This window comes from Malaclemys terrapin, chromosome 17 (genome assembly GCF_027887155.1).
Source record: "Malaclemys terrapin pileata isolate rMalTer1 chromosome 17, rMalTer1.hap1, whole genome shotgun sequence".
Lineage (NCBI taxonomy): Eukaryota > Metazoa > Chordata > Testudines > Emydidae > Malaclemys > Malaclemys terrapin.
Genome location: NC_071521.1, coordinates 6,471,255 through 6,498,173, shown reverse-complemented (window position 1 = coordinate 6,498,173; position 26,919 = coordinate 6,471,255). Strand labels below are relative to the sequence as shown.

At 52.2% G+C, this 26,919-nt stretch overlaps 1 protein-coding gene across 4 annotated transcripts in view; it reads right to left on the bottom strand.

Annotated features, from left to right (window-relative positions):
- GPSM1 (G protein signaling modulator 1) overlaps positions 1-26,919 on the bottom strand; it is a 147,533-nt gene that overhangs the window by 66,249 nt on the left and 54,365 nt on the right. For all 4 annotated transcript variants that reach the window (XM_054007265.1, XM_054007263.1, XM_054007264.1 and 1 more), the window contains exons 5-9: positions 24,760-24,883; positions 22,071-22,186; positions 20,940-21,095; positions 16,165-16,273; positions 10,644-10,758 (exon numbers count right to left, since the gene is read on the bottom strand). In XM_054007265.1, the coding sequence (XP_053863240.1) occupies positions 10,644-10,758; positions 16,165-16,273; positions 20,940-21,095; positions 22,071-22,186; positions 24,760-24,883 (620 nt within the window). The remainder of the gene's footprint in view (positions 1-10,643; positions 10,759-16,164; positions 16,274-20,939; positions 21,096-22,070; positions 22,187-24,759; positions 24,884-26,919) is intronic.

Sequence of the window (26,919 nt, the reverse complement as noted above, 5' to 3'; positions counted from 1 at the left end):
GAAGGATGAGGAAATCATCCAAGGAGACAAGCGATAAAGCTCTCCCAGAGCCCAAGCTGTCACATGCTGGTCCCCTGCTCTGCTTCCCGACCATCCTGCCATCCGAAGCGACGTCACCAAATGTCCTGCCACGCTGCTGCTGTCCAGCGAAGTGGATTCAGGCTGACTTGCTGCTGGGTGTGAAAGCCCGAACAGCCCTGGAACAGCTTTCACTTCAGGGATGCACTGAAAAATTCCAGCTAGCAGCTCTCTGCCTTCTGTCTAGCATCTCCACCCCCTTTTGACATGACCAAACCCCCTTCCCATCCCTCTGCCCAGCTGGCAGGTTTCCCCAGATCCATGCCAATTTCCACAAGGGAGAGAACAGCCCCTGAGGAGCTGAGGGGAGCGAGAGCAGGAGCTCTGTAAGGCCCTGCTCTGTTTAATGTACCAAAGAGACCTGAGCGAACCTGGGGGGGGAGGAGAGGGGACAGCACCCGCTAGGCATGTGGGAAGCATAGCCTAGTGCTCTGAGCACAGATCTAGGAACCACGATCTCACAAGTTCTAATCTAGCTCTGAAAATGACTCCCCTCTGGGGCCTTGGGTGAGTCATTTAACCTTTCCGTGCCTTGGCCTGCACAGAGGTCAGACTCACCTTCCTCACAGCCGTGCTGCAGGGATCGCGAAGTGCTGCAAAGTGCCACACGCTAAGGCCTGTCTTACTATCTAGAGCAGAGCCTGAAAAACGACGCTCCGCCAGGCAGGTCCAAGCCAGCTGTGCCCCTGCCCGGGGAGCCATCTCTCTGCCTCCGAGCGGTGACACCCCACCCCCACCGCCAGTTTCTAACGGGAGCAGCGAGCGCACATTGGGCTGTTTATGCCTCCTGCTCGCTGGATCCCATCCCAGCACAGGACAATGTTTGCCATTGTTGGCAGCTGCCTTGGCTTCCCCTCACTATTTGCACAGCAGGTTCCCTTCGTTTTCTCCAAGAAGCAAAAACCTGCCAGTAACCAGCTTTTAACTTGCCCCTCCCGCCACAAGAGGCTCCTTGGCTTCATAGCAGGCATCCCACCTCGGGCAGAAGCCCCTCTGAAGAGCCCTGCCAAAGACCGTCCCCGGCTAAAAGGAACTGACTGACAGCTCTCTCTGCTGCCTGCCGGCGAGAAGGTTCAAATGCTGGGGCCAGTCGGACGTCTCAGAACTGGAACCTTTGTGTCGTTCCACAGAGTCCCAGTGCTACACAGCACAGTCTCATCTCTCTCTCAGCCGGGCTCCAAAGTGCCCTGCTGTGCTCCGGAAGCACGGGAGCCGTAGGCAGCCCCGAGGGTTCACCCGTCCTTCTCCCCTTGAGTATCTGTGAAAGAGGCTGGAGCCCACGCCTGACCTCCTGCACTGAAAAACAGAACAGGTGCAAGCCGTGCAAGGTTTCCCGCCTGGTCCCATTTCCCCAGCCCCCAGTCTGCGTCAGCCTGCTTCCATGAGGCCCGCCATCTTCCAGGAGCGAACGGGGCATGTGGTTTCCAAGGCCCGCTCTGCCCTCAGTCACTCTACTGAAAGTGCCAAGGAGGTGCCAGGTGTGAACACATATCCACCGGGCACTGAATTCTCCTCTGTGATACCAAAACGACCTAGCTGAACCCCAGGCAGAAAATAACCAGCCGCAGTATCATTTCATGCATAGAGCTCGAAGTGCTTTACAAAGGCACGTAAGGCATCTCCCCATTACAGACGGGGAAACCGAGGCAAAGAGACGGGAAGTGACTTGCTCAAAGTCACACAGCAAGTCAGGAGCAGAACCAGGCATAAACCAGAGCCTTCCTACTCCCAATCCGGTGCCCTATCCCCTGGACCATAATCCCCTAGGCCTGCTGGAAACAAGGAGGGGGGACTGGAGAGGGAGGGGATGTCCTGGCCGCTCTTCTCATTCGTAATAAAACAGGTTCTGCGGGGGAGGCTGCTTGTGAGCTCCTATCAGAACGCAGAATGACTGCTCTGTCTGCACACGGCCATTGCAACGCCAATCTCTGTACCAGTGGTTCTCAACCCAAGTACTCTATGCTGGTCTCTATGTGCTATGTGGGCTGCATCCACACAACATATATACTACCTGTATGGCCCTGAGGGTGTCACATGGGCCGCAGCTGGGTGCTGATTGGGCTCCAAATGCTCACTGCTTTCTGACATTCTCTGAGTGAACAAATTCTGTTCCAGCCCCAACCCAGCTGGCTGGGTGGTAACGACCACCCCTGCCACCGGGGGGAAGACTGAATAACTGCCTCACTTAAACAGAGCCTGTAGGCGCCGCCAGTCCCAGCCTGGCCAGTAGATGGGGGAAAGCCCTACCAAAGGCAACGCAAGGCACCTCCCTGCAGGACCCCACGCTTCACATGAGTCGCTGCTGCCCCCGGGGATGCGAAGTGCAATGCAAAGCAGCAGGATAGGAGAGAAGGCTCAAACTCTTGGCCCAAGAAGCAGAGAAGGTGGGGGAAGGGCAGGAAGGACAGGGTCCGGCACAGAGCCATCTCGAAACTGGTGATGGGCCAATCTCAGAAGGTTCGTCTGGGATGAGCCCCGACAAGTGTGGATGGCACAGAAGCCGCCATCCTGCGACCTCTGAAATCAAATGCAAACCTCGTACAGCACGGTCCAGTGGTTCCTATTCCTGTCTCTGCCCCTGCCTCACTCTGTGACCTCAGGCAAGTCACGTCACTGCTCCCTGCCTCAGTTTCCCCAGCTGTTCATTGCAGACGAGGAGACTTCTTCTCCTTTGTACAAGGCTTTGAAGTAACGGGCTCTAGCAAGTTCTCCGTGTTCTTTACTCAGAGGGGACAAGTCCAAGCCCTCGTGTCAGAAATCTCATGAGAACAGGTTCTCTAGGGAGATTCACGGCCTTTCCCTTTCCCTGACACTCACTGATTTTGTGAGGGAGACTCTCCCTTTCTGGGGGGTGAAATTGTGGTCTGGGCCCTAAATTAAAATAGAAGTGCCAACCTCTCCTGAGCAGATGTACTGCAAAACCCTTTGTTTTCCAGTTTTGCTGTATTCAGACCCACATACCCCTGCGCAGAGGAACGACTACAGCCCATTTATTTGCTCTGTCTTTGTTCCTCTGGTTTGCTTTTGTTTGCTGCTTTAAGCTCGGCATGTTTGGGTTGCATGACAAGGTCGCTGATTTCACAAGCCTTTTCCAGCCGCCATCCCGCTCCTCTGGCCTCCAGCTTTGTCTCCAAACAGCCAATTGTTCAAGGAATATTAATTAGATCACAAGGAACCCAGCAAGAGGAGCCAAAACAGCAGAAGAGACAGATCAGATATGAGCCTTTTCCAAACGCAATGCGATGCCCATTAATCAGACGTGAAAATAACCAGCAGTAAACGTCTGTAGTTTGAGGATACAGCTGGCTATGTTTCAGTTCCAGGCCCAGATTCATGGAGACCATAAGTGAGAAACCGCCAGAGGAATCTAGAAAGCAATTCAATTGACTTCAAACAGGTAGAATATTTCTAACAATGCTCCCCCTCCGCCATCTGCTGATTTTAGCATCCACATGAATAAAGAGCCACCAAATAACCTTCCCCAGGCTCTGAAATGGAAAGAATCGGGGTTTTCAAAGAGCTTCTCACCACCAGATTTACTGACCCCATAAAGCGGGACTTGTCCCAACGTCAGTTCTATGTCTCGCCTGCTTCCTGGTACAGACACACATTTTCCTCTGTCCAGGGCCGGTGCAACCTATTAGGTGACCTAGGCGGTCGCCTAGGGCACTAGCATTTGGGGGGCGGCATTTTCTTCGGCGGCGACCGCAGCGGCCAGATCTTCGGCCGCCCCGGTCGTCATCGGCATTTAGGCGGAGGGAGCTGGCGCAGGGGAGGCGCGGGGAGGGTCGCCCCAGCTCACCTCTGCTCTGCCTCCTCCCATGAGAATGCCGCCCCGCTCTGCCTCTCTCCCTCCCAGGCTTGCGGCGCCAAACAGCTGATTGGCGCCGCAAGCCTAGGAGGTGGGAGAAATGGAGCAGCGACGGCGTGCTCGGGGAGGAGGCGGAGCAGAGGTGAGCTGGGATGGGGAGCTGCCGCACGGCTCCCCGGGCTGGGGGGGTGGGGAGCTGCAGCGAAGGGGGCACCTCAGGACGGACGGGGGGGTGGGGAGCTGCCGTGAGGGGGCGCCTCAGGGCGGGGAGCTGCCGCAGGGCTCGGGGAGGGCACAAGGTGGAAGTTTCACTAGGGCGTGAAACATCCTTGCACCGGCCCTGCCTCTGTCTGTTCCCCGTGCTGTGAATTGCTGCTAGTAACGGTAACCATGCTTTTAGTACACGTTGGGACCACTGGAGGCACCCTTAAAGTGCCTTGCAACCATTAACTGAGCCTCACTGCTCCCTTGTGAAGCAGAGGAGCAGGATTAACCTCCCCTGTGCATCAGTGACTTCAACAAATTCACACGGGGAGGGAGTTAGTCTAAGGCTATGGCTACATTGCAATTAAAATCCCCTGGCTGGCCTGGGCCTGCTGACCGGGCTCCTGAGGCTCCGGCTAAGGGGCTACTTAATTACAGTGTCGCTGTCCAGGCTCGGGCTGGAGCCTGGGTTGTAGGGTCCCAGCTGCAGCCCAAACCTGAACGTCTCCACCACAACTAAACAGCCCCTTAGCCCGAGCCCACTGGCACGCACGGGCCAGCCGTGGGTGTCTAGGTGCGGAGTAGATCTACCCTACAAGCCAGGGACAGAACCCAGGAGTCTGTACTCTAATTCCTGTGCCTGAACTACCAGGCCATCCTTCCTCTCTCATTTATACACACACAACTATTGTGACACACACGCCGTGATCACACACAGGGTCACTGCAAAGGCTCTCCACATTTACCCTAACAAATCTGAGCATTTCCTTGTCTCTCTTGAAATGAAAGCTCATTCTTACACAGCGCAAATACATGTTTTAGTGACAGCCCATGTCCTGTAGTTGTTTCCATGGGTGCAGATACACGTAGAGAGATACAAAGACAAATAGAACAGGAGTACTTGTTAGACAAATACGCATCTGTTCCACAGAGGAATACAGCTGTGAAAAACCTCTGTAGAAAAGGACAAAACCCAGGGGTGGGTTGTCAAAATTCATCTGGTTTGGGGCTTCACTGAAAGTCCTAACTCAGGCCTAGGTTAGGTGATCATTTCATCCACTGCTGAAATGCAGCTACATCTGGGGTAGAACATGGCAGCTTTTTAACGTAACCTCTAGAGAAGCTACAATTTCTGCTTTAACAGGAGGTGAAGAAGAATGCTGTATCCAATCAGGAAAGCTGCAGTGAGCAGGAAAATAAAGATTAGGCTGACTGGTCAATGTTGTCCTGTGAGCGGGAGCTGGGGGGAGAAGAGCCCTGACACAGACATTGGACCAATACCAGATTTTCCAACTCAGGTGAAAAAATTCTGGCTTTTTCCCCCCCACAGTAGAAATTGGTCTGTATCAGTAAACTGTAGTCAGATAATCTCCAACATGCTGGAAAACCGGTAAGCCCCACCCCCCAATCACACCGCACCCAGGTTCTGGTAAAAGATGCCAAGAAGCCATGCTTCAGAAATTGCCACATCACTGAAAGAAAGGACAGTATTTACCTCCCCTCTCGGACATGCCCAAGAAGCTGCGGTGAAGTCCCTCCCTGGCAGGCCATAGTTCGTTAAGGAAAGCTCCGATGTTTGCCACAGGCCCACCGTTCACTTCCTCTCACTCCCGCGCTCCCCTCCGTCGGTCGCTTTTCTTTATTAATTTATTTATTTATTTAAGAACATTTTGTCCTTCTCTTTGGAACAAACCTGACCCTGGAAACCCGATCACTGGCACTGCTGATGAATGAGGTCATTATAACCTATAAAAGCCTCAAACAAACAGTGCCATCTGATTAACGCAGCCACTCTCTCGCTCGGTGATAATTAGGCACGTAGACCGGCCTCGCTTTCAGTCAGTCATAAACGCTCAGATCAAAGGGGGACATGAAATCCGGCTTTGGATGCTAACCCAGCCCAGCACTAGCCTTGGGCTTGGAGGGGACAATGGCAAGGTTGATGGGCCTAAGATTTGCTGCCCCTCCCCAATTCACTCCCTTGCATAATAATTAGTTTCAATTATCAACCTTCCCATCCCCCATCTCTCTTTAGCCCTGCAAAAGGCTTAACCCTCCCAGCACTGGCTGATCTCCAGGGGTTTGAGGTCTTGAGGACTGGGGAAGCTAGGGGCATGGTGCTAGGGAATGGGGACAGTTTCTAGATGCTGGGAGGGGAAGCAAGCCACCCCATGTGCCTCTCCCTGGTGGGAAGCCCCATCTTCCTCCGGGCTCAGCTCAGCTCCAGTCCTGCATTCACTTGGGAACCAGCATGTGGGGGAGTCTATCAGGGAGACAGGTCTGGAGGGAGGAGGTGTGAACAGCACTAAGTACCGAGGCCTCAGCTCCGATCTTCCTGTCTACATGGGGAAACGGATCAGCTGAACGCCAGCGCTCTAATTATACATCTCTCCGTGTGGACGCAATTTTGGAATAAAGTGGTCCCCCCCCCGCCCCATAGCTTAAACCGCTTCCAATGCAATGTGGAAAAAAAAGGTCGCTTTTATTCCAGATCAGTGCGTCGGCCCAGGGAGCAGCACCGCCAGAGCAGTATTATTAGACTAGCACAGCTTATTAGCAACCTCGGTTGGCAGCAAGATGCTGCTATTATCCAAAAGTTTCCAGTAAGCCAAAGGCCCGTGCCTGAGACGGCAGCATGGGGCGGCCCCACGGGGACCCGCTGCCTGCACAGGAGGTAATGGGAGCCCCGGCTGGCATCCAGCGCTGCAGGTTGGAGGAAAGGCTGCGGGCAAGGAAGGTGGCAGTGGGGAGGGGAGTCCTGGGGATTCATGGTTCCTCTCCTTGCCCTCTCCCAGCTGCACTCTGCCCTGGCACCAGGGACCAGGCTCAGCACATCACAGCACTTCCTTCCCTGGCTGCAGCCCTGCAAACCTGCCTGTGGCCAGGGCTTGCCACAGGGAGCAGGGGCTACTGGGATGTCAAATGGTTATCAATCAGCAGCACGGCAGCTGCCAGTCTCCAAATCCCATTAACGTTAAAGTGAGTGGGACGGGATCGGCTCTTGGGCTGGCGTCGCCAGTGACCGAAAGCGGCCTTTATTGGGACTGCAGATAACCAGCATCCACTGTGTAGTTCTGCCTGTCAATTTCCCCACGTAGACAAGCCCTGTTATACAGTAGGAGCCCCCTCAGCTGGCTGCCTGCCCACCAGCTGGGATTATCAAACACCCCCAGCCCCCGGAGCTCCATCGCACTAGAAGACTGAGGCAACGTGGCCACGCCACGTGGGGGCATCTTGCCCTGCTGGGTCTGCTGTGTGGCTAAACATTGCGTCTCAGATGGGCACACAGGCGCTTTTCAGCCACACTCAGCTCTGTCGTAGAACCAAAAAACAAGGAAGCAAATCCAACTTCTAGGTTAATTCCTGCTGCCATTCAAAACCAAAACATCTGCCAAAGGGAGGAGGCTTCTAATGAGGTGTCGCAAACAATGGAGGATCCGAGCTAATTAATTGACGAGCAGAGCCGTGGAAGGACGGCCTTGCAAAATGAGGCCGATTGCCTGGTTGGTACGGCTGCAGCCTTCCAAACTAGCTTTGAGAGAGCTCAGCTCAGCTCCCACTGCAGCACAGGGCCTGAGCCCGGCCGAAAGCGTTTACAGCTCAAGTGGAATGAATCCTCTGGAAAGGCCTTTGGTATTTCAACTCCCGGCTACACCTTCAAAATCAACACGCTACGCAAACAGGGATGGCTAATTTCATTTCAGAAACACACTCAGACCGCTGTGCGATCCTTTTTCAATCTGCTGCCAATAACAAAATAACCAGCGCAAGAGAAAAGTGTCAGCCCTAATAAGGTCATATTGAACTAACCAACAGCCTCCCGGGACGTTACTGCATCTATGGGGAGAAACGAGGTCTGTCTGATGCATGAAAGATATTGGTGTAAGAGAGGCCATCGCTAGATATGAATTGTTCTGGGGGTACTTGGACACTAGTTTTCGGCATGCTGAGGGCCTGTTTTCATTGTGGTCTCCAAGAACACACACACTGCAAGCACTGTCCTTCCAGTCAAGAACTGCAGGGCACCGTTTGGTGACTCGCCGTGTTTCCCCCCTCACCTACAGGGGCCTGGGAACGGCGAGACTGGGATGAGATACAGAATCTGGCTATGAACACAGGCCATGTGGGGTCAGCCCCCTGCCACCATGCTAAGTCATGGCTGCCCCACTTCCAAAGAATGGAAACCCTGGAGCAGTGGCGACGAGAGCTGCTTAGAACAGGTTGGACCAAACGGGTTTTCATCCAAATTCCCCAATTTGTCGAAACCAAAACCTTCCACAGACACCGTTTGATTTCGATGACGTCTCAGGAAAGCCAGGCAGGATTCCGACCGACCCAGCCTGCTACACCCTGGACAGCTTTCAAAACCTGCCTGGTGTCCTGCCGGTTCCTCTGTCTAACTTCAGCAACCCACCTGCCAGGCTACAGGGAAACAGGATTCCAGAGTCTGCAGTCCCAGGGGAAGGGACTTCCAGGTCCTGTGGCCACAGGCCAACCAGCCAGGCAGAGTGCCCCGGGGTCATTTCCAGAGTCCATCCTCGCAGACCCCAGGGTCTTCCCTTTGATAGAGAATTTTAAATGTTTTTGTTTATATTCCTAATTGGAACGAAAGCAAAGTTGAAACATCAAATCCTCCGCACAGCTCTCCTCCCTCGATCCGCCCCACCCCCAAATCGGCAAGGGATTTGCAGAGTTCTGCTCTGTTAAATCCTGGTTCGGGTTTCATTGCTTAGATCTGAAGGTCTACCAGGGGAGCATAGAGAAACCTGTCCAGGGCACAGTGTGTGTGGGGCGGGAGAGAGGCGGGATATCAAAGCGCTTTTGTCCGCTGCAACAAAGTCATGCAGCATCTCGCCTTTTCTCTTGGGAACCAGGGCAATGCCTGTAGAGGTTTCAGGGATGAGTCAGGCCCTGGGATGCTGAGGCATGTCACTCACTGCAGGTCAATGCAAGGGCTTGCTGGAGGCTCCTTCCTGGGGCGCCCATGAGTGGTCAGACAGCCAAACAAACAGTTACCACCCTTTGGAAATTTGCGTCGTCACCCAGAGCAATCAGAGGCCATCCGGAGCTCAGCAGAGTGTTGCAGGAGAGGAAGTAGAGGGTTTGTTGCCCGTCACAAGAGGATTTCGTTCAGAATTCATAGCGATGCTGTTAATCTGCATCTCTCTGTTCCCTGGAGCCCAGTACTCCACCACCCTGCACCTTGGCTCATGCACACACCTGTGCAGAGCGTGGCACCAAATCTGGACTCTGCACTCACTCACACCACTGCACTATTTCCCGCCCATGTGGCACAGCAGAAAACGATTCCACACGGGGCAAGGAAGGGGAGAATCAGGCCCCAGTCTTTTCCTGGTGACAAACCACAAAACCCCTTTTGTTCCCAACAATCGTCCTGGGCCTCCCTCCATCTATGGAACATTTAATGAAGCCATGCCCTATAGCACTTGCACCATCCTCTTTGCATCCTTCTCCCACTCCACCTTTCGCATCTTCTCCCGCGTTGCTCCTGATGTGTGGAAATACCTCCTTCTTCACACGCACCAAATGATCTCCCTCCTCCTCCAGGAAGCCCGCACTTCTCCCAGCCCTGAGGTCCCCATCTCTCAGCAACCACATAAACACAGATCTCTGCATCACCTCGGATTTTTGCAGCCACCTGATGTACTGCATTTGAACTGTTTTGTCTGCCTCAGGTGTCCATCACACCCCGGCAGCCAGGGACCTATGTCTATCCATGTGATTGTAAAGCAACAAGAGTGCTGTCAGCCTTTAGCAACAACAAAGGCGACGGTGATGAGCAGCGTTTTGCCTTCAGCTGGACAGCTCAGAACGAGTCTGAGGAAATGCCTCTTCACACGGAGGGCGGTCACAACCTGTGGAACTCACTGCGGCAGGAGGCCAGACAGTCAAATGCTGCAAAACTTTCCACTTAAAAAGAGGCTCCCACACCTGCAAGGCAACCACTAAAAGGCCCAGGACCTTTCCCCCATTGCTCGTGTCTAGATGTATTTTTGGAGAGGCTTTCACCTTGTCCAGAAACACTGACTATTGCCAGAGGCTAGACACCAGACTTGGAGGACCAACAGCAGCTCCTATTGTTTTAACCTTGCTTTACATTTAACACCAACTACGTGCAAGAAAACTAGCAGCTCCAAAGACACGTGAACAGAGCAAGAGGTCAGGAACCCCAACCTGCCTTATTTCAAGGAAAGGGGACTGTGGGGAAGTAAAGGGACATAGGTACAATGTAGCGGAGGGCCAGCCTGCCCGCCCGCGTAGACAGACTTGCCCTAGCTCCACTCCAGCTAGCGCACTAACAGCACCGTGGATGTTATGGCACCAGCAGTGACTCGGACTTGCCGCCTGAGCTTGGACCCAAGGGGTCGGGTGGGCTTGGGGGGGCCAGCCAGTGCCACAATGTCCACACTGCTACTTTTAGCGAGCTGGCTCCCGTGGAGCTGGTGTGAGCCTGTCTGCTGGGGCTGGGAAGCACGCTCCCAGCTGCAGTGCAGACGTACCCAAAGAGACTCCAGTTCCTGAGACTTACCTTGCGCTTCGTAGCCAGCGAAGTGACGGGTTGCATCCCCATCCTCATCGCCAAGGGCTGACTTCAGCTGGGCCACGTTCATTCGAGCCGTCAGCTCCCCATTCCGATCCCCGATCTGCAAAGCCAAGACCAGCAAGGGAGCTGTTGAAAGGGCAACGTGCTGTGGGCCTGCGTCCCCTGCGCAGATTCAGAAAGCCCCGGCAGACCCAGGCGACAGTGCATTACGGACACAGCTCGGATACGCTCTGTGCCATCACTCCATCAGTGTCAGGCATTGTGGGACAGATGCTGGAGGACTGTTATGGTCAACACCAGTAAAGCGGTGTCTACACTCACGCTGCATCAACCTCAGGACGTCGACCGGGGCTCAAAGCCACTCAGGGAGGTGGTGTTACTGCATCACCTTAATAGGGCATTTACATCAGTGGGGGACAAATGTAAGTGTTGACTCATGCACAACCAGGTCAGTGCAAGGCAGATCACATCATTCTAACTTCTAACTTCGTAGTGTGTACTTAGCAGCTGAATGGACAGTGCATCTGTGGGGCTTGGATATGCCTGGGTCACTACTAAACCAGGGTTGGATGCTCTAGAACAGGGGTAGGCAACCTGCAGCACGCGAGCTGATTGTCAGTGGCACTCACACTGCCCGGGTCCTGGCCACCGGTCCGGGGGGCTCTGCATTTTAATTGAATTTTAAATGAAGCTTCTTAAACATTTTAAAAACCTTATTTACTTTACATCCAACAACAGTTTAGTTATATATTATAGACATATAGAAAGAGACCTTCTAAAAATGTTAAAATGTATGACTGGCACGTGAAATGAGAGTGAATAAATGAAGACGCGGCACAGCACTTCTGAAAGGCTGCCGACCCCTGCTCTAGAAGAATTCCATTCTGGAGCAGATCCTTGGGTTTTATGTTCTCCCCTAGTGATATCCCACAACAAACTGCCTCAAAAGAGGTCTTTTCTGAAAGTTAATGACACGCTGGTGGGTGACATCCTTGTGAAATGTCTGTATTAACACTACATGAGGAAACAGATACTTAATGATATGGTGTTTAAAGTCCGTGGCCAAGCAGGGAGAAACAGATTCCCCGCCCAGACAGGAGAGAAGCCAGCTATTTACCTGGCTCCTAGGTAAATTAAGCAGGGTGGAATCAAAACAATGGAAGCCCCATTTACATATAAGGGGACTGGAAGCCTCCAGTCAGGGAGAAACAGTCTGAGGCCATGCTGCCTCTTGAAACCAAGTCACTGAATTCAGGAATATATAAGCAAGGACAGAAGCAGCCTTTGGCATCCGTCACTAGACAACCACAAGGGAACGCAAGCTGAGAAAGTTGGGTCCTTTAACCATGGGGTGGGAATGCAGTGTCTGGTACCTGAATATAGGTGAGAAGCCTGCTTAGGCAAAGAACTTGCACCTAGGAAGACAAGGGAAGCCAGCACCTTGTACTTCTATGGAAGGTCCTGACTGAGAGACAGTGAGCCAAGGCTGGGAAGAAGAGAGACTGGCGAGAAAAGCCATCTGGAACAAAGCCTGTACCTTGCTAGATTAAGTTTTAGATGCATGTTTTCACTTGTATTTGCTTGTAACCCTTTCTAACTTTATTCCCCTTACCTATCCTATGCCCCGTTCATAAATTTGTTTTATTTTTACTATAGACTAACTAAGTGCTGGGTTGTTTACCCCAATTAAGTTAATAAGTTGCAGTGTGCTTTTGTCTCTTTAAAGGAACAAACCTTATTATTTATGTATTAATTATTATTATCTATGGAATGTTTAGATGATTCCCACTTGTTTCAGATGACCTTAAAGGAAGAATTAATATCCGACAGAGAAATTCTGGCAGCGGACTGCTCGTGGGCACCTATCAAAACACAGGGGTCCTGAAGGGGGAATATGGGGACAGAGATTTCTGTCCTAATCCTGGATCTCCCGTAGCAGAGGTGCCACTTTGCTGTGAACGGAGGTGTTCCTGGGCAGGGTCTGAACGTTGGGACGTGGGCCACATTTTTTTTGTATTTACATCCCTTGCTCTGTCTATCTGGGAGCAATTAATGTCCCTAATCTGGCTCTTCACTCCCTAAGAGCAGACGAAGGCTAGAAATGAACGCATGCCCTCCCCCCGTATCCCTGAAACGGACATGATTTTTCAGCACCACTCCATATTTAGCAACATGGGGGAGTTTATTAGCCACTTGCCATGAGCAACCCCCTTCCGACACTGCCCTGTAATCAAAGCCACCAGCCCACAAAGAGCACAGCATTGTAAACCCTCAAAGGCTTCCCCCCGCCGCCCCCAGGAGCAGTCAAGGCTGCTATTGTTTCTGTCCTCCCATCCCCACTCATCTGCAATGCCAACAGCTGAACCTCCATCTGGCTGTGAGTAATCAGCGCCACGCTGGAAGACTCCAACCCAAAGCCGAAAAGTCAGTTTGTTCTAAAATGAACAGGGCCAACGAACAGTGTTTCTTCTGAATGGCTGACAAGTATAATTAAGTGTATAATTAGGCTGGTGTGTTAGCCCTACCCCGAGATTTAGCCAAGCTATCAGAGGCAGGAGAATGTACAAAGCACTTATAAATGGTGGTTTCAATTAATGCTTCAAAAGGGCAATTTCGTCAACTGGGGAAAGCTTTAAAGGGACCATGGCTGATTTCCGCATATCAGGCTGCAAAGGGTAAACAACAAAGCACTTTTGCTGTCTAGATTTCTAAGCCACCTGAAAAGCCTTTGGCTTGGTCTATATTAGAAAAGCTGCATCCATATAACTAGATCACTTAAAACTGATCTAGTTACACCAGTGCAAAACCCTAATGGAGACACACTTAAACTGGTTTTGCTCTCGCTTATATTGAGTTAGCTCAAATTGATACAAGCGAGGTTTGAACACGTTTAAATGCAGCTCCGGGGTTTGGACTCGGGTAGCTAGCTCGATAATACAGATCAAAAAAGCAACATGTCAAAAACCCCACTGGCTTGGACTTCAGGCTATGAGCCACGTTTAGGGTGACCAGATGTCCCGATTTTATAGGGACAGTCCCAATATTTGGGGCTTTTTCTTATATAGGCACCTATTACCCCCTCACCTCCGTCCCGATTTTTCACACTTGCTGTCTGGTCACCCTAGCCACGTTCAGATCAAGGGCAAAGTGGGTGAAACTTCACTGATGCCATCTGTGGGGTTTGCCCTGGGTCTGAACGCGCCCAATGTTTGTGGACAGAGAAAAGTGTTTTCAGGGGTAGTTATATGGTTGCTTTGGCTACCGCTGGATTAGCAACTATCTTGTGCTGACGCTTTCAGTTATCTGTGCCCCAAGAGGCACTATTATATAAACATAAACATCACGGCACACAATTTTAGGCTTGCAGATGGTATTTTTCAGTCATTTCCCTGGCAGCGGTTTGAGCCACTCAAGGCAAGAGGTGCTAATGCCATCCTTAAAAGATGAGTGATGCTTGTCTGGCTTTGTGTCAGAAATGCAGACCAAGGCCTGACTTGCTTTTCTGCCCCAGCCAGGCCTCTGTTTGCAAACCTGAGTGGAAGGCTCAGGAGAACTGGCTTCTAAGGGGCTTCCCAGCACTTCTAAGCCAGAAATAAGGTGAGAAGAGCCACATGGGGCTATTCTGGCCCTTCCACCCTGAACCTAGAGGCACCCAAGCAAGAGCAAAAACCGGATTGGGAGGAGAAAGGTAACCTAACATTTTAAGAAGTGGTTTGGTTCTAGAATACAACACTGTGACACAAGGGGTGTGACGCTGTATGGAATACGGGAGGCACTTTATGATAGTGTTGATACCAATATTACAAAATTGCAAGGAATCTGACCAGGTATGCCATGTGAGGTATCTGTGAAAATGTTATGATTTGCAAAGTATGATAATCTCATGTATATGTTTGTATCACTTTTGTATTGTAAGTTATAGATATGTAGAGTATGTCTGTGTTTCAAAACCTGTGCTGTGTTTCTGGGTGACACCCCCACACAGATTGGCATCAGCACTGCCCAGCCTGTTCAGTGGCCCATCAAGGGTCACCAGCGGTACAATGAACCCACTGAAAGGAGCCAGGGTCTACATCTATTGAGTCAGCAAGGCACGTGGTATGTCTGTGGACAGAGAACTCTAAGGCTTTTCCAGGCCATGTGCTGGGAAGCTTGTGTTTGGGACGGAGGAAGTACAAGCCACGTGGCAAAAAGACTATAAAAGGCTGCGGCATCAGCTCCATTTTGTCTTCATTCCTGCTTCTTACCTCTGGAGTAACTTCTCTACAAACGAAGCTCTGAACAAAAGACTGAATGACTCATCCAAGCCATGGATGTTCCAGGGGGACTTTCAAGCCAGCAAACTCACCAACACTGCCAAGAACCTGCTACATGGACTTTGAAGTCTCTACGTATCTGAGTGCTTTATCATTTACCAAACTCCCTTCTTAGTCTTTCTGTTTTCTTTATAATAAACCTTTAGTTTTAGGCACTAAAGAATTGGCTGGGAGCGTGGGATTTTGGGTAAGATCCAACCTAATATTGACCTGGCAATGTGGGGTTCAGAAGAACATTTTGTATAGTGGGCAGAGCTTTTCAAATAACTCTCACTGTACTGGACCTAGGTGCTGATTGGGAGCCAGAGAACTGGAATGTGAAAAGGGGGCTGTGTGATTTTTTTTTTTTTTTTTAACTTGATGACCAGTGTGGGAGATCAGAAGTACAGTCTGTGACTGGTTGGTGAGTTTAACTTCAGTGTTAATCACCAGTTTGGGGAGTCTCTGCTCCCCCTTTTGCAGCCTGCCCTGCCCTTGGCATTTTCAGAGAGGGCTACCCCACGCACCCCGGGTCACAAGGGGGATGGCTCTTATTTTTTCCCATCTTTACTCAGAAACTTTCCCTGCCCCTTTCTCCATCATGTTCCTTATGGTGCCGCAGGGAGCTGCCAGCCCTGGGTAAAACAATGTTTCCGCTCACCCAGAGATGTGGCCTCACATTGCATCTGAAGAGAAAAGCAGTCACCCATCTCTTTCAGACCCCGTGATCCTCTCCAAAACAGGACTGGGCTCTGAGTCAGCGACCTGTTCTCTGAGCTCAGCCCAGGTCTCAAATGCGGGTATTCTCCTACGTGGTTGGACACATGTTGTATTTAGGTTTCTCCGTGCCAGCTGGAGCCCACCAGGGAAAAATAGCTTGGAAAGCGGGGCCCACCCTTTCCTTTTTGCCTTGGCAAACACCCCCCCAAAAACGTGCCGAGCAAGCAATTTGCAAACCAGGGCCGAGTTAGCCAGGTACAGTAACTATATTAGCAACAATTAAGACGCAGCTGGGGGAGGTCTCCCATGAGAAGATTTTTCCAGCCTAGGTTTGCAATTCTCAAAGATAGCCCATAAAAACCAAGCACTGCCCATGATGGAAGCTTTCAAGACTGGAGAAGAACTCCCTCAGTGTATCTTATTAGCATAATCCACGTCTTCCTCCCAGCAGGGAGATCTGGTTCGCCCTGATCCGGGCCAGTTCGTCTTACCTCTTGGGAGATTTCAAGATGTTTCCTTGCAAAGCGCAGGGCTTGGTCATGGTTCCCGAGAGAGACATAGGCATTTCCTAGACTCCAGCAGGCTCTTCCTTCTCCCACTCTGCAAAACAGGAAATCATCATCCATAGGCGTTCTTGAGACGCAGCAAAAACCAGCCATTTCAGGACCTGTATGTTTCTGGCCTCTCCTTGGAAGCCTCAACGGCCCTGTTTCCATGCCGATTTCTGTGCCCACTTTTGCACACACAATCAAGCCTGCGGGTGAAATCCTGATTCTATTGAAGTCAATGGCAAAGCTCCCCTTGATATCAATGGGGTCGGGATTTCACTCCATATCTTATAGGGCAGCTATTTGCACGGCATCTCGCTGCACCTGGAAAAGTGGCTGCACACTTACAAGCCGTGCGTGCAAGCTGGCTGTGCAGAATGAGGGCACACCCCCTTTTGTGAAGGCAACCAGCTGGGACAGCTGACGTGGGCAGAGAAATCACAGGCCCTGGCAAAAAAAACGGCTCTAGACATTAAAAAGCCTGGGCCAGATAATCAGTGGTGTAAATCAGGGTAGCCCATCAACTGCAATAGAGCTTCATTGATTGACGCTGGCGGGGGATTTGACCCACAGGGTGCAGGGTCAACGGTCAAGAGGGGGATTTATTTGAAGTGCCTTGTGGATAAAATGGCCTTTTGAGAATTCCTTCCTTCCTGAGACTGGTTTTAATCACTCCAAAACCACCTTGATTTTTTCTCTCCGGTCTCCAAATCAGTTTTCCCCCTTGCCGGACTTTCCCTCGTCCTGGGGCGAGCAGCTGCCTCTGCATTCCCCCCCTCTCCCCCTCCCCGGAGAGCAGAGGGGTGGGACACTGGCAATCACTCTGGGGGTCCCCCGTGCAGCAGAGCACAGACGTGGCCGTCATCATCTTCCAACCACCACCAGATGTTCAGCAGGCTGCTGTCCCTGAACTCTCCCCCGCTACCCCCTGGCGATTAACCCCTTCGCTGCGCACACACGTTCCCACAGCAACAGTGACAGGGCAGCCAAGAGCAGCCCCCTTTGCTCACGGGCCAGGGCGGAATAAGCAGGAGCGCAGCACGGATCAAACACAGCAACAATGAAACCTGCCCATGGCACTGGCCTTTCAGTGGGCGGCCCCACGGGCCACACACAGACTGCAGCAGCCGACAATAACCTCAGTTACCTCCTCCTCCAGGGCACAGCTTTTCACAGTCCACCCCACTTGACTTCAGGCATGAACCTGAGAAAGCAGGCGAGCTTTACCCCAGGCCCTGAGGGTCGTCAGGCTGTCAGAGCAGCGGGGGAAGGCCTCCCTGCACTGAGAATGCCCTACGGTCAGCCCGCAGCTCTTGTGAGCCAGGGAGTGCTAGAGAGACTGCCCACTAGCACACAACTAGCCCAATGGCATGTGTAGTAAAAGGACAGGTGCCTATTATGTACCATGGAGCAGAACCCCATGCTACTCAAGGGGTGCAGGCGGGGGGACCTACGGAGCCCCCCTAAACCTGTTCATGAGGAAGACCTCATCAGGGGATGGGCTATTTGAGGGTTTCTAATTTTCTGTGTTTTTGTTTTTTTTTTTAAAAGGAGATTGTGACTCACTTTTTAGGGTTAAACATCATCCCCCCACTCCCATGTTTAAGCATTTCCTGTGAAGTAACCCCTCCGTGCTCTGCTCTCCTCTCCTCAGAGCCAGCTCCCAGGGAGGCCGGAAGATCTTTACGGCTCACCAGCCTCCCATAAAGACTGCGCCCAGCCCCACACAGGAATGCATCACCTCTGTATTGTTCAGCCTGTGTTTGATAAACACCTGTTCCCTAGGTTTTGCTTCTGTGCTGCTTTTACTAGCATCAACCTAAACACAGAATATCCCCTCTCAAGGCCACCAGCCCCCTTAATGTCTGATGGACTCCTGGGGGGCTGCTGGGAAAGAGAACGCTCTCCATCTCCGAGCGAGCCATCAGAACCGGCATCTAACCCAACGGGGTTCCTTGGTTTCTGATCAGATAGAAAATGCCCAGAAATATGCAGGCTGTCTCCATTTTAATGTCCATGCTCCATCTAGTGGCAAGGGCGCTGGGAGGATTTTTATAGTGGGGATGCAGAAAGCCATCGAACAGAGCTGCAAAGTCGGTCTGCGATAGAAGTCGTGCATTCGCTTGCTATTATTCCTTCAAGCCAGAGGGTGCTGCACCCCCAGCGCTCTTTGGCCCAGCGCCCCTGGGGACTGGAGCATGCCAAAGGCTTTTTGGAAATTGCTCTGTATGGGGCCAGTGAGTGGTATTTTCATAGCCTGATTAGACAGGAAGGCCTATTTCAACACACTTAGTCCATCCTCCGAGTGCAAGGCTGTTCTTCGTGCAGATCTGTAGCACTTTCTCCTATCTCGCTTTCACGGACTCGCAGAAGTTAGAGCTGGAAATGACCCTTCGTATGGCTACACTGCGATCACGGGCTGTGACTGCAGCTCCTGTAGACCTGCCACCCATTCCTCTCCCTGCCGGCGCAGAGTTGTTCTTTACATCCCATTCAAGGGGTCGGTCCTGGGGCTGGTTTTGTTCAACATCTTCATTAATGATCTGGATGATGAGATGGATTGCACTGTCAGCAAGTTCGCAGATGACACTAAGCACAGGGGAGAGGTAGATATGCTGGGGGGTAGGGATAAGGTCTGGAGTGACCTAGACAAATTGGAGGATTGGGCCAAAAGAAATCTGATGAGATTCAACAAGGACAAATGCAGAGTCCTGCACTTAGGACGGAAGAATCCCATGCACCGCTACAGGCTGGGGACTGACTGGCTAAGCAGCAGTTCTGCAGAAAAGGACCTGGGGATTACAGTGGACGAAAGCTGGATATATGAGTCAGCAGTGTGCCCTTGTTGCCAAGAAGGCTAACGGCATAGTGGGCTGCATTAGTAGGAGCATTGTCAGCAGATTGAGGGAAGTGATTATTCCCCTCTATTCAGCATTGGTGAGGCCGCATCTGGAGTACTGTGTCCAGTTTTGGGCCCCCCAGTACAGAAAAGATGTGGACAAATTGGAGAGATTCCAGCGAAGGGCAACGAAAATGATCAGGAGGCTGGGGCACATGCCCTATGAGGAGAGACTGAGGGAACTGGGCTTGTTTAGTCTGCAGAAGAGAAGAGTGAGGAGGGATTTGATATCAGCCTTCAACTACCTGAAGGGGGGTTCCAAAGAGGATGGAGGTCGGCTGTTCTCAGTGGTGGCAGATGACAGAACAAGGAGCAATGGTCTCAAGTTGCAGTGGGGGAGGTCTAGGTTGGATATTAGGAAACACTATTTCACTAGGAGGGTGGTGAAGCACTGGAATGGGTTACCTAGGGAGGTGGTGGAATCTCCATCCTTAGAGGTTTTTAAGGCCCGGCTTGTCAACGCCTGGCTGGGATGATTTAGTTGGGGATTGGTCCTGCTTTGAGCAGGGGGTTGGACTAGATGACCTCCTGAGGTCTCTTCCAACCCTGAGATTCTACGATTCTTCTACGGAATAGCTCCTTCCATATGCCTCACAAGCAGTAGATCAGTCTCACAACACCCCTGTGGGGTGGGGATTTGTAACCCTATTTTATCAATGAGGAAACTGAGGCACGGCGTGATGAAGTGGTTCCTCCAAGTACCCTAGTGAATCAGTGACAGAGCCAGGAATAGAACCCGTGAGTCCTGATTTCCCAGTTCACTACTCCACCCCTTGTGTGAAAACCCTCGTTATACACAGCCCAATATCCAACTGGGCCTGGTTTTGGATGCCCAGCTTGGGCTGATTTTCAGAAGGGGTGGCACATCCGCAGTGCCCATTGACTTCATCTGGGACGTGGGTGCTCAGCACCTAGGAAAAACAGGCCCTTTGTGGATGTCCAATTTGAGACACCCTCTTAGCGAGGCCATGTCCACTCTTTGGGTGCTTTGACCACCCCCTTTGATGGCACAGTAGATCATTCAACTCAAATGCTCTCCCAGCTGGATACTTCCTTCTCCATTTTGCAATGCTCATTTCTTCTAGTCATTTGCCAATTCCTTCTCTTGAATCTTTTGCTCTGTATGAAGCTGAATATCCATCTTGCTCAGGTTTTAAGAGGGTCGTTCGCAGAGATCCTCAACAAGCTGGCTGAAAATTCAGTTAAGGACTTGCAAGAGACTCGAAACCCGGCGTGGCAAAGCTCAGGAGACAGGAAAACTTCACACAAGGCTGGAGGTAGACGCCGTAACGCGTTGGTAATAATTTATCTATGGAGCAAAATGCATTTCCCTACCTATTCCGGGTGACACACCATTTGTTCCCAAATGCCATTTCTGGTCACATCAGAGTGGAATCTTATCGCACCTTCTCAGAGCTTCCATTATGAGCGAGACACAGCGGTGGGGCTTTTGGGTTCATTCACTGCTCACTTTGTTTCTTAGGGAGAAGCTATTTTTATATCCCAGCGGGTGCTCACCAGGAGGTGGCTGGGATAAACCGGAGTAGCAGCTGGGACAGAGGGCTGAACACAACAGACCTTTAGTAATTCTCACCAGAGAGCTGATATCACCCACATTAACACAGCTGGGCGTGGGGCTTTGCCCCCATTGTAGGGGCTGGACCATAGGAAAGGTTTATGAGTCTGCTAGTATTGCAAAGCTAATGGTCTTAGTCCTTTAGCCCTAGAGGCTCAGGCTTTTAGTCTGAGAGACGCCAGGTTCGATCCCCACTGAGGCCATTATACTAACAAGACACAGATACGGTCCCAAATCTCTCACCTGTCCCCCAGCTCCTGCGCTATCAGCAGGTGCTTTAGATGGTACTCGATGGCTCGCTCATAGTCTTGGAGCAACGTGTAAGTGTTTCCGAGGCTGTAGCAAGCCTGAGCTTCTACTGCTTGGTCTTTCAGTTGTCTGGAGAGTTGGAGTGTTTTCCTGCAATAAACAGATGGAGACACAGACACATTCATGCACAGCACACCTGCAAGCCAGGGAGAAATGCTGATCTGCTGGGGGCAGATTCCTTAGGGAGTTTATCTGAAGCCAAAGAATGCCACATTCTAAGGAGGTGGGATTCCAACTCGTGTAGACACGCACTGGAGGTGGGATTCCAACTCGTGTAGACATCCCGGTGCTAGCTTTGACGGAGTGAGTGCACTAAAAACAGCAGTGTAGCCGTTGAGCGCCAAGTATGATCTCATCCAAGGTACATGCAGGGTGACTCGCTGCTCGGTCAGAGCTAGCGCGGTATGGCTACCCAAGCTGGAAATTTTCTCTCCAGCTCTAGTGTGGACATCCCTAAGACCTGCTGATGGCTGCCTCCATCTTCCCAACCCAATGCTGTACCTCCACTGGCTTCAGTGCTTTACACCAGGGTGAATTTAGCCCCATTGTATCGATAAATTCAGCTCTGCTCTGTCAAGCAGAACCGACGGAGATAAGTTTTGGGTTCGTGGAGGTCTGCAGAAAGGCTGGAGACTCTGTCACTCCTCCTGTTACCCAGCAGCCTGTCCCTGCTCTTTTGGGATGTAGCCTCCTTGTGCACAGCAATTCCAGCACCAGCACGGCAGAGCGTTGCTTTGGAGAATCTGGGAATTTGGACTATAACAACATGCACCAACTATCCTCTGTGCAAGTTACAGAAGTGGCCAGCAGGGGGCGATATGATGCACATATCAATTGGGAGCCAAGTGCCGGCTAGAGAAAGACCAGACAGACTCTCCTCCCTCGAACCGGCTCCTGTTCCCTGTGGGTGGCTTATACCTAGTGCTTGAAGCCCTGGGATGTATTACAACAGACCTGGGTTCCCGGGGGAATAGTTTCGCTCAGCCTGGCTGCTCTTGTGCATTCTGCAAAGGCAGAGAGCCCAGAGCCCGGCCTCTGCTTTCCCCAAACAGCCGTGGCACTTACTTGTAGTACTCCGCCGAGATGTCAAACCTGCCGAGGAAGATGTGCGCATTGCCCAGGTTGCTGTACGCTCTCCTCTCGGCCGCTTTGTCCCCAAACTCCTTGGCGATGGCGAGTCGCTGAAACAGACACAGGCAGGCGCGTGAGAACGCATCGACTGCAGCCCCAGCGCCGCAGGGAAGCATGTGCTACTGCTGGCAACTGATGCCCTCTCTCCAAGGCCCAGACGCAGCCAGCCACTGTCAGCCCGCGATGGTCCTGCTGGCTTACAGGTAAGCGTGTAGTTAAGCAGTCAGCTGGATGGGGGAGCGGGGGCTCAAATCAGCTGGAGAAGCGACGCGGCTGATCACTCCGCCGTAACGCCCAGGAGGGGTTCTGTCGTGCCGCTCAGGGACGGGGGCACAGAGCGAATCCCCTCCCCAACTGGCTTCGTCTCACCGAATCCCAGCCCCGCTTCTCAACCTTCCCTCCCTGGCTTTGCACTGCTGCAGCCGGGTCCATGTCTCAACCCTTAATTGGTTCTGCCCCACCCTCCCCTCTTCTCCCTGCTGCACCCTGGGCTTTGCACTGAGCCTGGAGCAGTGTCCCACGCCCTCCCCCTCCTCCCAACCCCATTGTACCAGGTGCAAGTTGGCCTGACTTGCAAAGGGGCTGAGCTCCCTGGGAAGTAAAGGAGCCTGAAGCCGCTTGCAGCAGGGGCCGTGTCACCGCACCCATTGGCCGAGCATTACAGGCCTTTGTCACAACACGCCTTCCTGAGGAGATGCCTTGTCAGCAGCATTATCGGCAATTAGAACGAAGACTGGTAGGAGTTCAGAATGGAAGAGCCCTGCTAGGTTACCCACAATCTGCGCCCGCGCTGTTTAGAGAAACTGCCCGTGTGGTTCCAAGCAACCCCCCCGGCAGGGCTGTAGGCCTGGCTGCCCATCCCAGGAAGGGGAGGCCATGCCCAGAGGCTGCCAGGCTGACCTGCTCCAGGCAGCTCTCCATCCGGCCGTCGGCCTGGGACCCCCCCCGCTGGGGCCCACTCTAGGATCCAGCCTGCTTTCTGTAGCTTCCCCCAGCTAATCTCTTTGGCCTTTATAGGAATCAGGTGCTCTCCAGGCAATCTGGCACCTTGCAAACTACCGGGCTCCACTCAGAACACAGCTGGCTGGCTCCAGCCCTCTGGCCCCTACGGGGGAAGACTATGCTGTTACAAACCTACTGGGACTTATCCCATCCCAGATACCTGCTGCGCTGCTAAAAACAGCCTGTGTGACCTCCCCGCTTGATGCTGCTCCCGCCGCCGCCGACACTAACTCAGGCCAGTTGGCATGGCAGGGCCAGTCACCGGGCGGCCGGGTTACTCTTTGGTTGGGAAATCCTGGCCCCATCGCAGCTCTTACTGTGTTCCTTCCCGGGGGAACTGTTCCATGCCGTGAGGCACCTGTCCCAGCAAAGATGGGGCCCAAGATGGGGCTCTCTCTGCTTGCACTGGAGCAGGGCCTGGGTAAGGCAAGGAAGCTGGGTGCCAATCACTTCCCAGGGGGCTGTTTCAAGCAAAGGAGGCGGCAAATCATTTGTTCTGCAGCACTGAGTCAAACGGTCTTGTCCTATAAGGCTTCACTCTGCAGCAGGTTACTTAGCACCGCGGATCCGGCTGAGTCTCTCCCCACTCCGCACAAGGGGCGTTCACGTCGGGGGTGGGTTTTAATCCAGTTAGTTTCTTGTTCAGGACAATAGCCGGCCCTGGCAACTCAAGGCCTCTATTTATGCCCAGCCCGAATCCTGGAGCTGCCTCCCGTCTGCCCAGCGGACGTGCCTCACCCCTGACGAGGGGAAGGACGGCTCCCAGGCGTGGGAGAGGAGCTCATCCTCGGGTTCTCTGCACAGTGCATCGATCGGGGCAGTGGTCGGTATGTATATTAAACGTTTATACCTCAGGCAAATTGTTTCTGTGGATTGGTAAAAATACGGGCCTCTGGGAGTGGCCTCCAAACACCACTGATCTGTCTTCTGAGCACCAGGAGCCACCTTCAGCGCTCTGGTTCTCAGGGCTCTGGGCTAAGCAGGGCCGGCTCCAGGCACCAGCTTATCAAGCAGATGCTTGAGGCAGCCACTTCGGAGAGGGGCGGCATGCCCAGCTGTTCAGCGGCAATTCAGCGGACGGTCCCTCTCTCCTGCTCGGAGCGAAGGACCTCCCGCCGAAATGCCGCCGCGATCACGATCGCGGTTTTTGGTTTTTTGTTTGGCTGCTTAGGGCGGCCAAAACCCTGGAGCCGCCCTGGGCCTAAGCATCTCCTACTCGGGGGGGGAGGCAGGGATAGCCCATCACACACAGAGTTTACCTTGCAGGGCAATATTCCCGATGGTGACCGATGACTATTTTTTGGTGGTTCTTTACATAGCCTGTCAGTAACACGTGGCTAGATCGCCTCATCTGACAGCAGCTGCCACGTGAGATTTTGCCACCTTCGTGTTGAGTGCCACCTTACTCCCACTGGCTTTGGTGGGAGTCAGGAGCTACTCAGCGTGAGGAAGGGTGACAGGATCTGGGGCATAGTGTCTGTAATGGGAGATGAAGGATATGATGCAGCTAGGGGTGAACGGACCAATGTCTAGTTCCCTTTTGCAGGCCAGGCACAAAGACACGTCTGAGGAAGCGACTTGATTGCCCACCCCCCTTGAGAACGATTGACACCCTCCTTACCTCTTTGTGGAAAGCCGTGGCTTCGCTGAAGTTCCCCAGCAAGTACTGGGTATTGCCGAGGTTCCCATAGGCTCGGCCCTGAGCGGCTCTGTCCCCAAGCTCCTTCACCAGAGACAGATTCCTCCTGCAAGAAATTAGAGCAGCATGTGCGGTCACTCTCAGCCAACAGGCATCCGGCTCCCATTGACCTTAACATGAGATACAAAGAGCCCACAGTCAAAGTAAGGAGCTCTGAGGGGACACAGCTCTCCCGGGCCTGGGTAAACATCTCCCCTCACAGAGCAACAGTCTCAAGTTGCAGTGGGGGAGGTCTAGGTTGGATATTAGGGAACCCTATTTCACTAGGAGGGGGGTGAAGCACTGGAATGAGTTCCCTAGGGAGCTGGTGGAATCTCCATCCATAGCGGTTTTTAAGGCCCAGCTTGACAAAGCCCTGGCTGGGATGATTTAGTTGGGGTTGGTCCTGCTTTGAGCAGGGGGGTTGGACTAGATGACCTCCTGAGGACTCTTCCAACCCTAATCTTCTATGATTCTATGATCTGCCCCTCCTCCTCACCTGATGTGGCGAGATCTCCCCCTCCCATTTCAATCACCTTTAATCGCTGGGGAGAATGGCGCTTTTACGCCTTCAGACACAAGTGAGAGATTCCACCTTGGGACACTTAGCATTTCACACAGGCCAGACCCTTAGCTGGCCCAAACCAGCGCCACTCCCTCAACTTCGGTTGAGCTGTGCTGATTTGCAGCAGCTGCCTGGGTGTTGAAACACCTTCAGGCCTGGTAAGAAATCGCAGGACTTTACAAAGGGAGAACAGTGTCATTATCCCCATTTTACAGATGGGGAAACCGAAGCACAGGAAGGGGCCGTTACTTTCCCAAGGTCACGCAGCAGGCCAGCGGCAGAGCTGGGAACTGAATGCATTACCACTGGTGCTGCTTCAGTGTCCCTTATTCTAACCATCTCTCCTTACACACAACTGCCCTGCTCAACCAGAAGAGCAGATACCTTCATGCCCAGAGTTATCTCAAAGAAAAGCCAAGGACAGCGTGTTGTTTTCAGCTTTGAAGTACAGTATCTATTTCGGGGGATGGTCCTTGGGAGTCCTGCTCTGCCTCAGTTTCCCTGTCTGTCAAATGGGGATAATGATTCATATCTCATTTGTACAGTGCTTTGAAATCTATGGGTAAAAAGAGCCAGAATAAGAGTCAGATGTTATAATTATTATTAAACTTTGATGATGTCAGGAAGAAGCAAGAGAAACAGGAAAAAAAAAAAAAAACAGGCAGGGCCAGGAGCTCTGAGCCATTTCTCTGCCTGCCTTCCCAGCGCCGGCAGCTGGGATGCATCAGAGATGAGCATGACTGGATGCAACACTGCAACAACAAGCGCAGTCAAACCCTCTGCAGTATCCGCTCAGCACGTTCAGAGCAGCCTGGCTGCTTCGGGCTGGCATGAGTTCACCCAGCAGATGCTCCACATGCACCTACTGCTCCTGGGCAAAAGGACGGGGAGCTAGATGCAGGCGCTATCACGTCTGCAGAGACGAGAAGGCTGATGTAAGAGAGATGCTCGTCTCTCCCTTTCAGACAAAAAGGGTTATTTTTAAAAACCCATTTCCTTTACTGAAGTAAAGATCAAAGGGGAGAAACCTTGCAGTTAGTTCTAAATAAGCCTAGCGACAGCATTCCGGCACATGCCATCGCAAACATATCTGCAGCCAGGTGGAAAAGGCACAGTTGTTACTGTGGGACACGCTGCAATGCCTCAGGACTTCACGGTGACAGAACAGGAAACTCTTCTGCAGAAACACAGGCCCTGACCACTTGAACTAAAGGTGACTCTCCATTAGCTATTGCAGTATAGGGCCAATGACACACAGTTGAAGAGTTCTAATTCTATCCAGTAGAGGGCAGTGGTGTGCACACAAGTGAGTTCGTGAGTAGATTCCGCCCCGCAAATGATCATACTTTGTAGAACATTGTGGCATCGAAGCAGATGCTCAGGGACTGAATTTAACTGTGTGTGTTACAGTTTGACCTACTCTGAGCTATACTCAAGACAGGTAAACTCAGAAGCTTAGTTTACAACTCTCTGAAAGGAGTTTTGTTTTATTTATTTTTAATTAAAAAAGCCTGCAGTCTTTCCTCATCCCTCCTTCT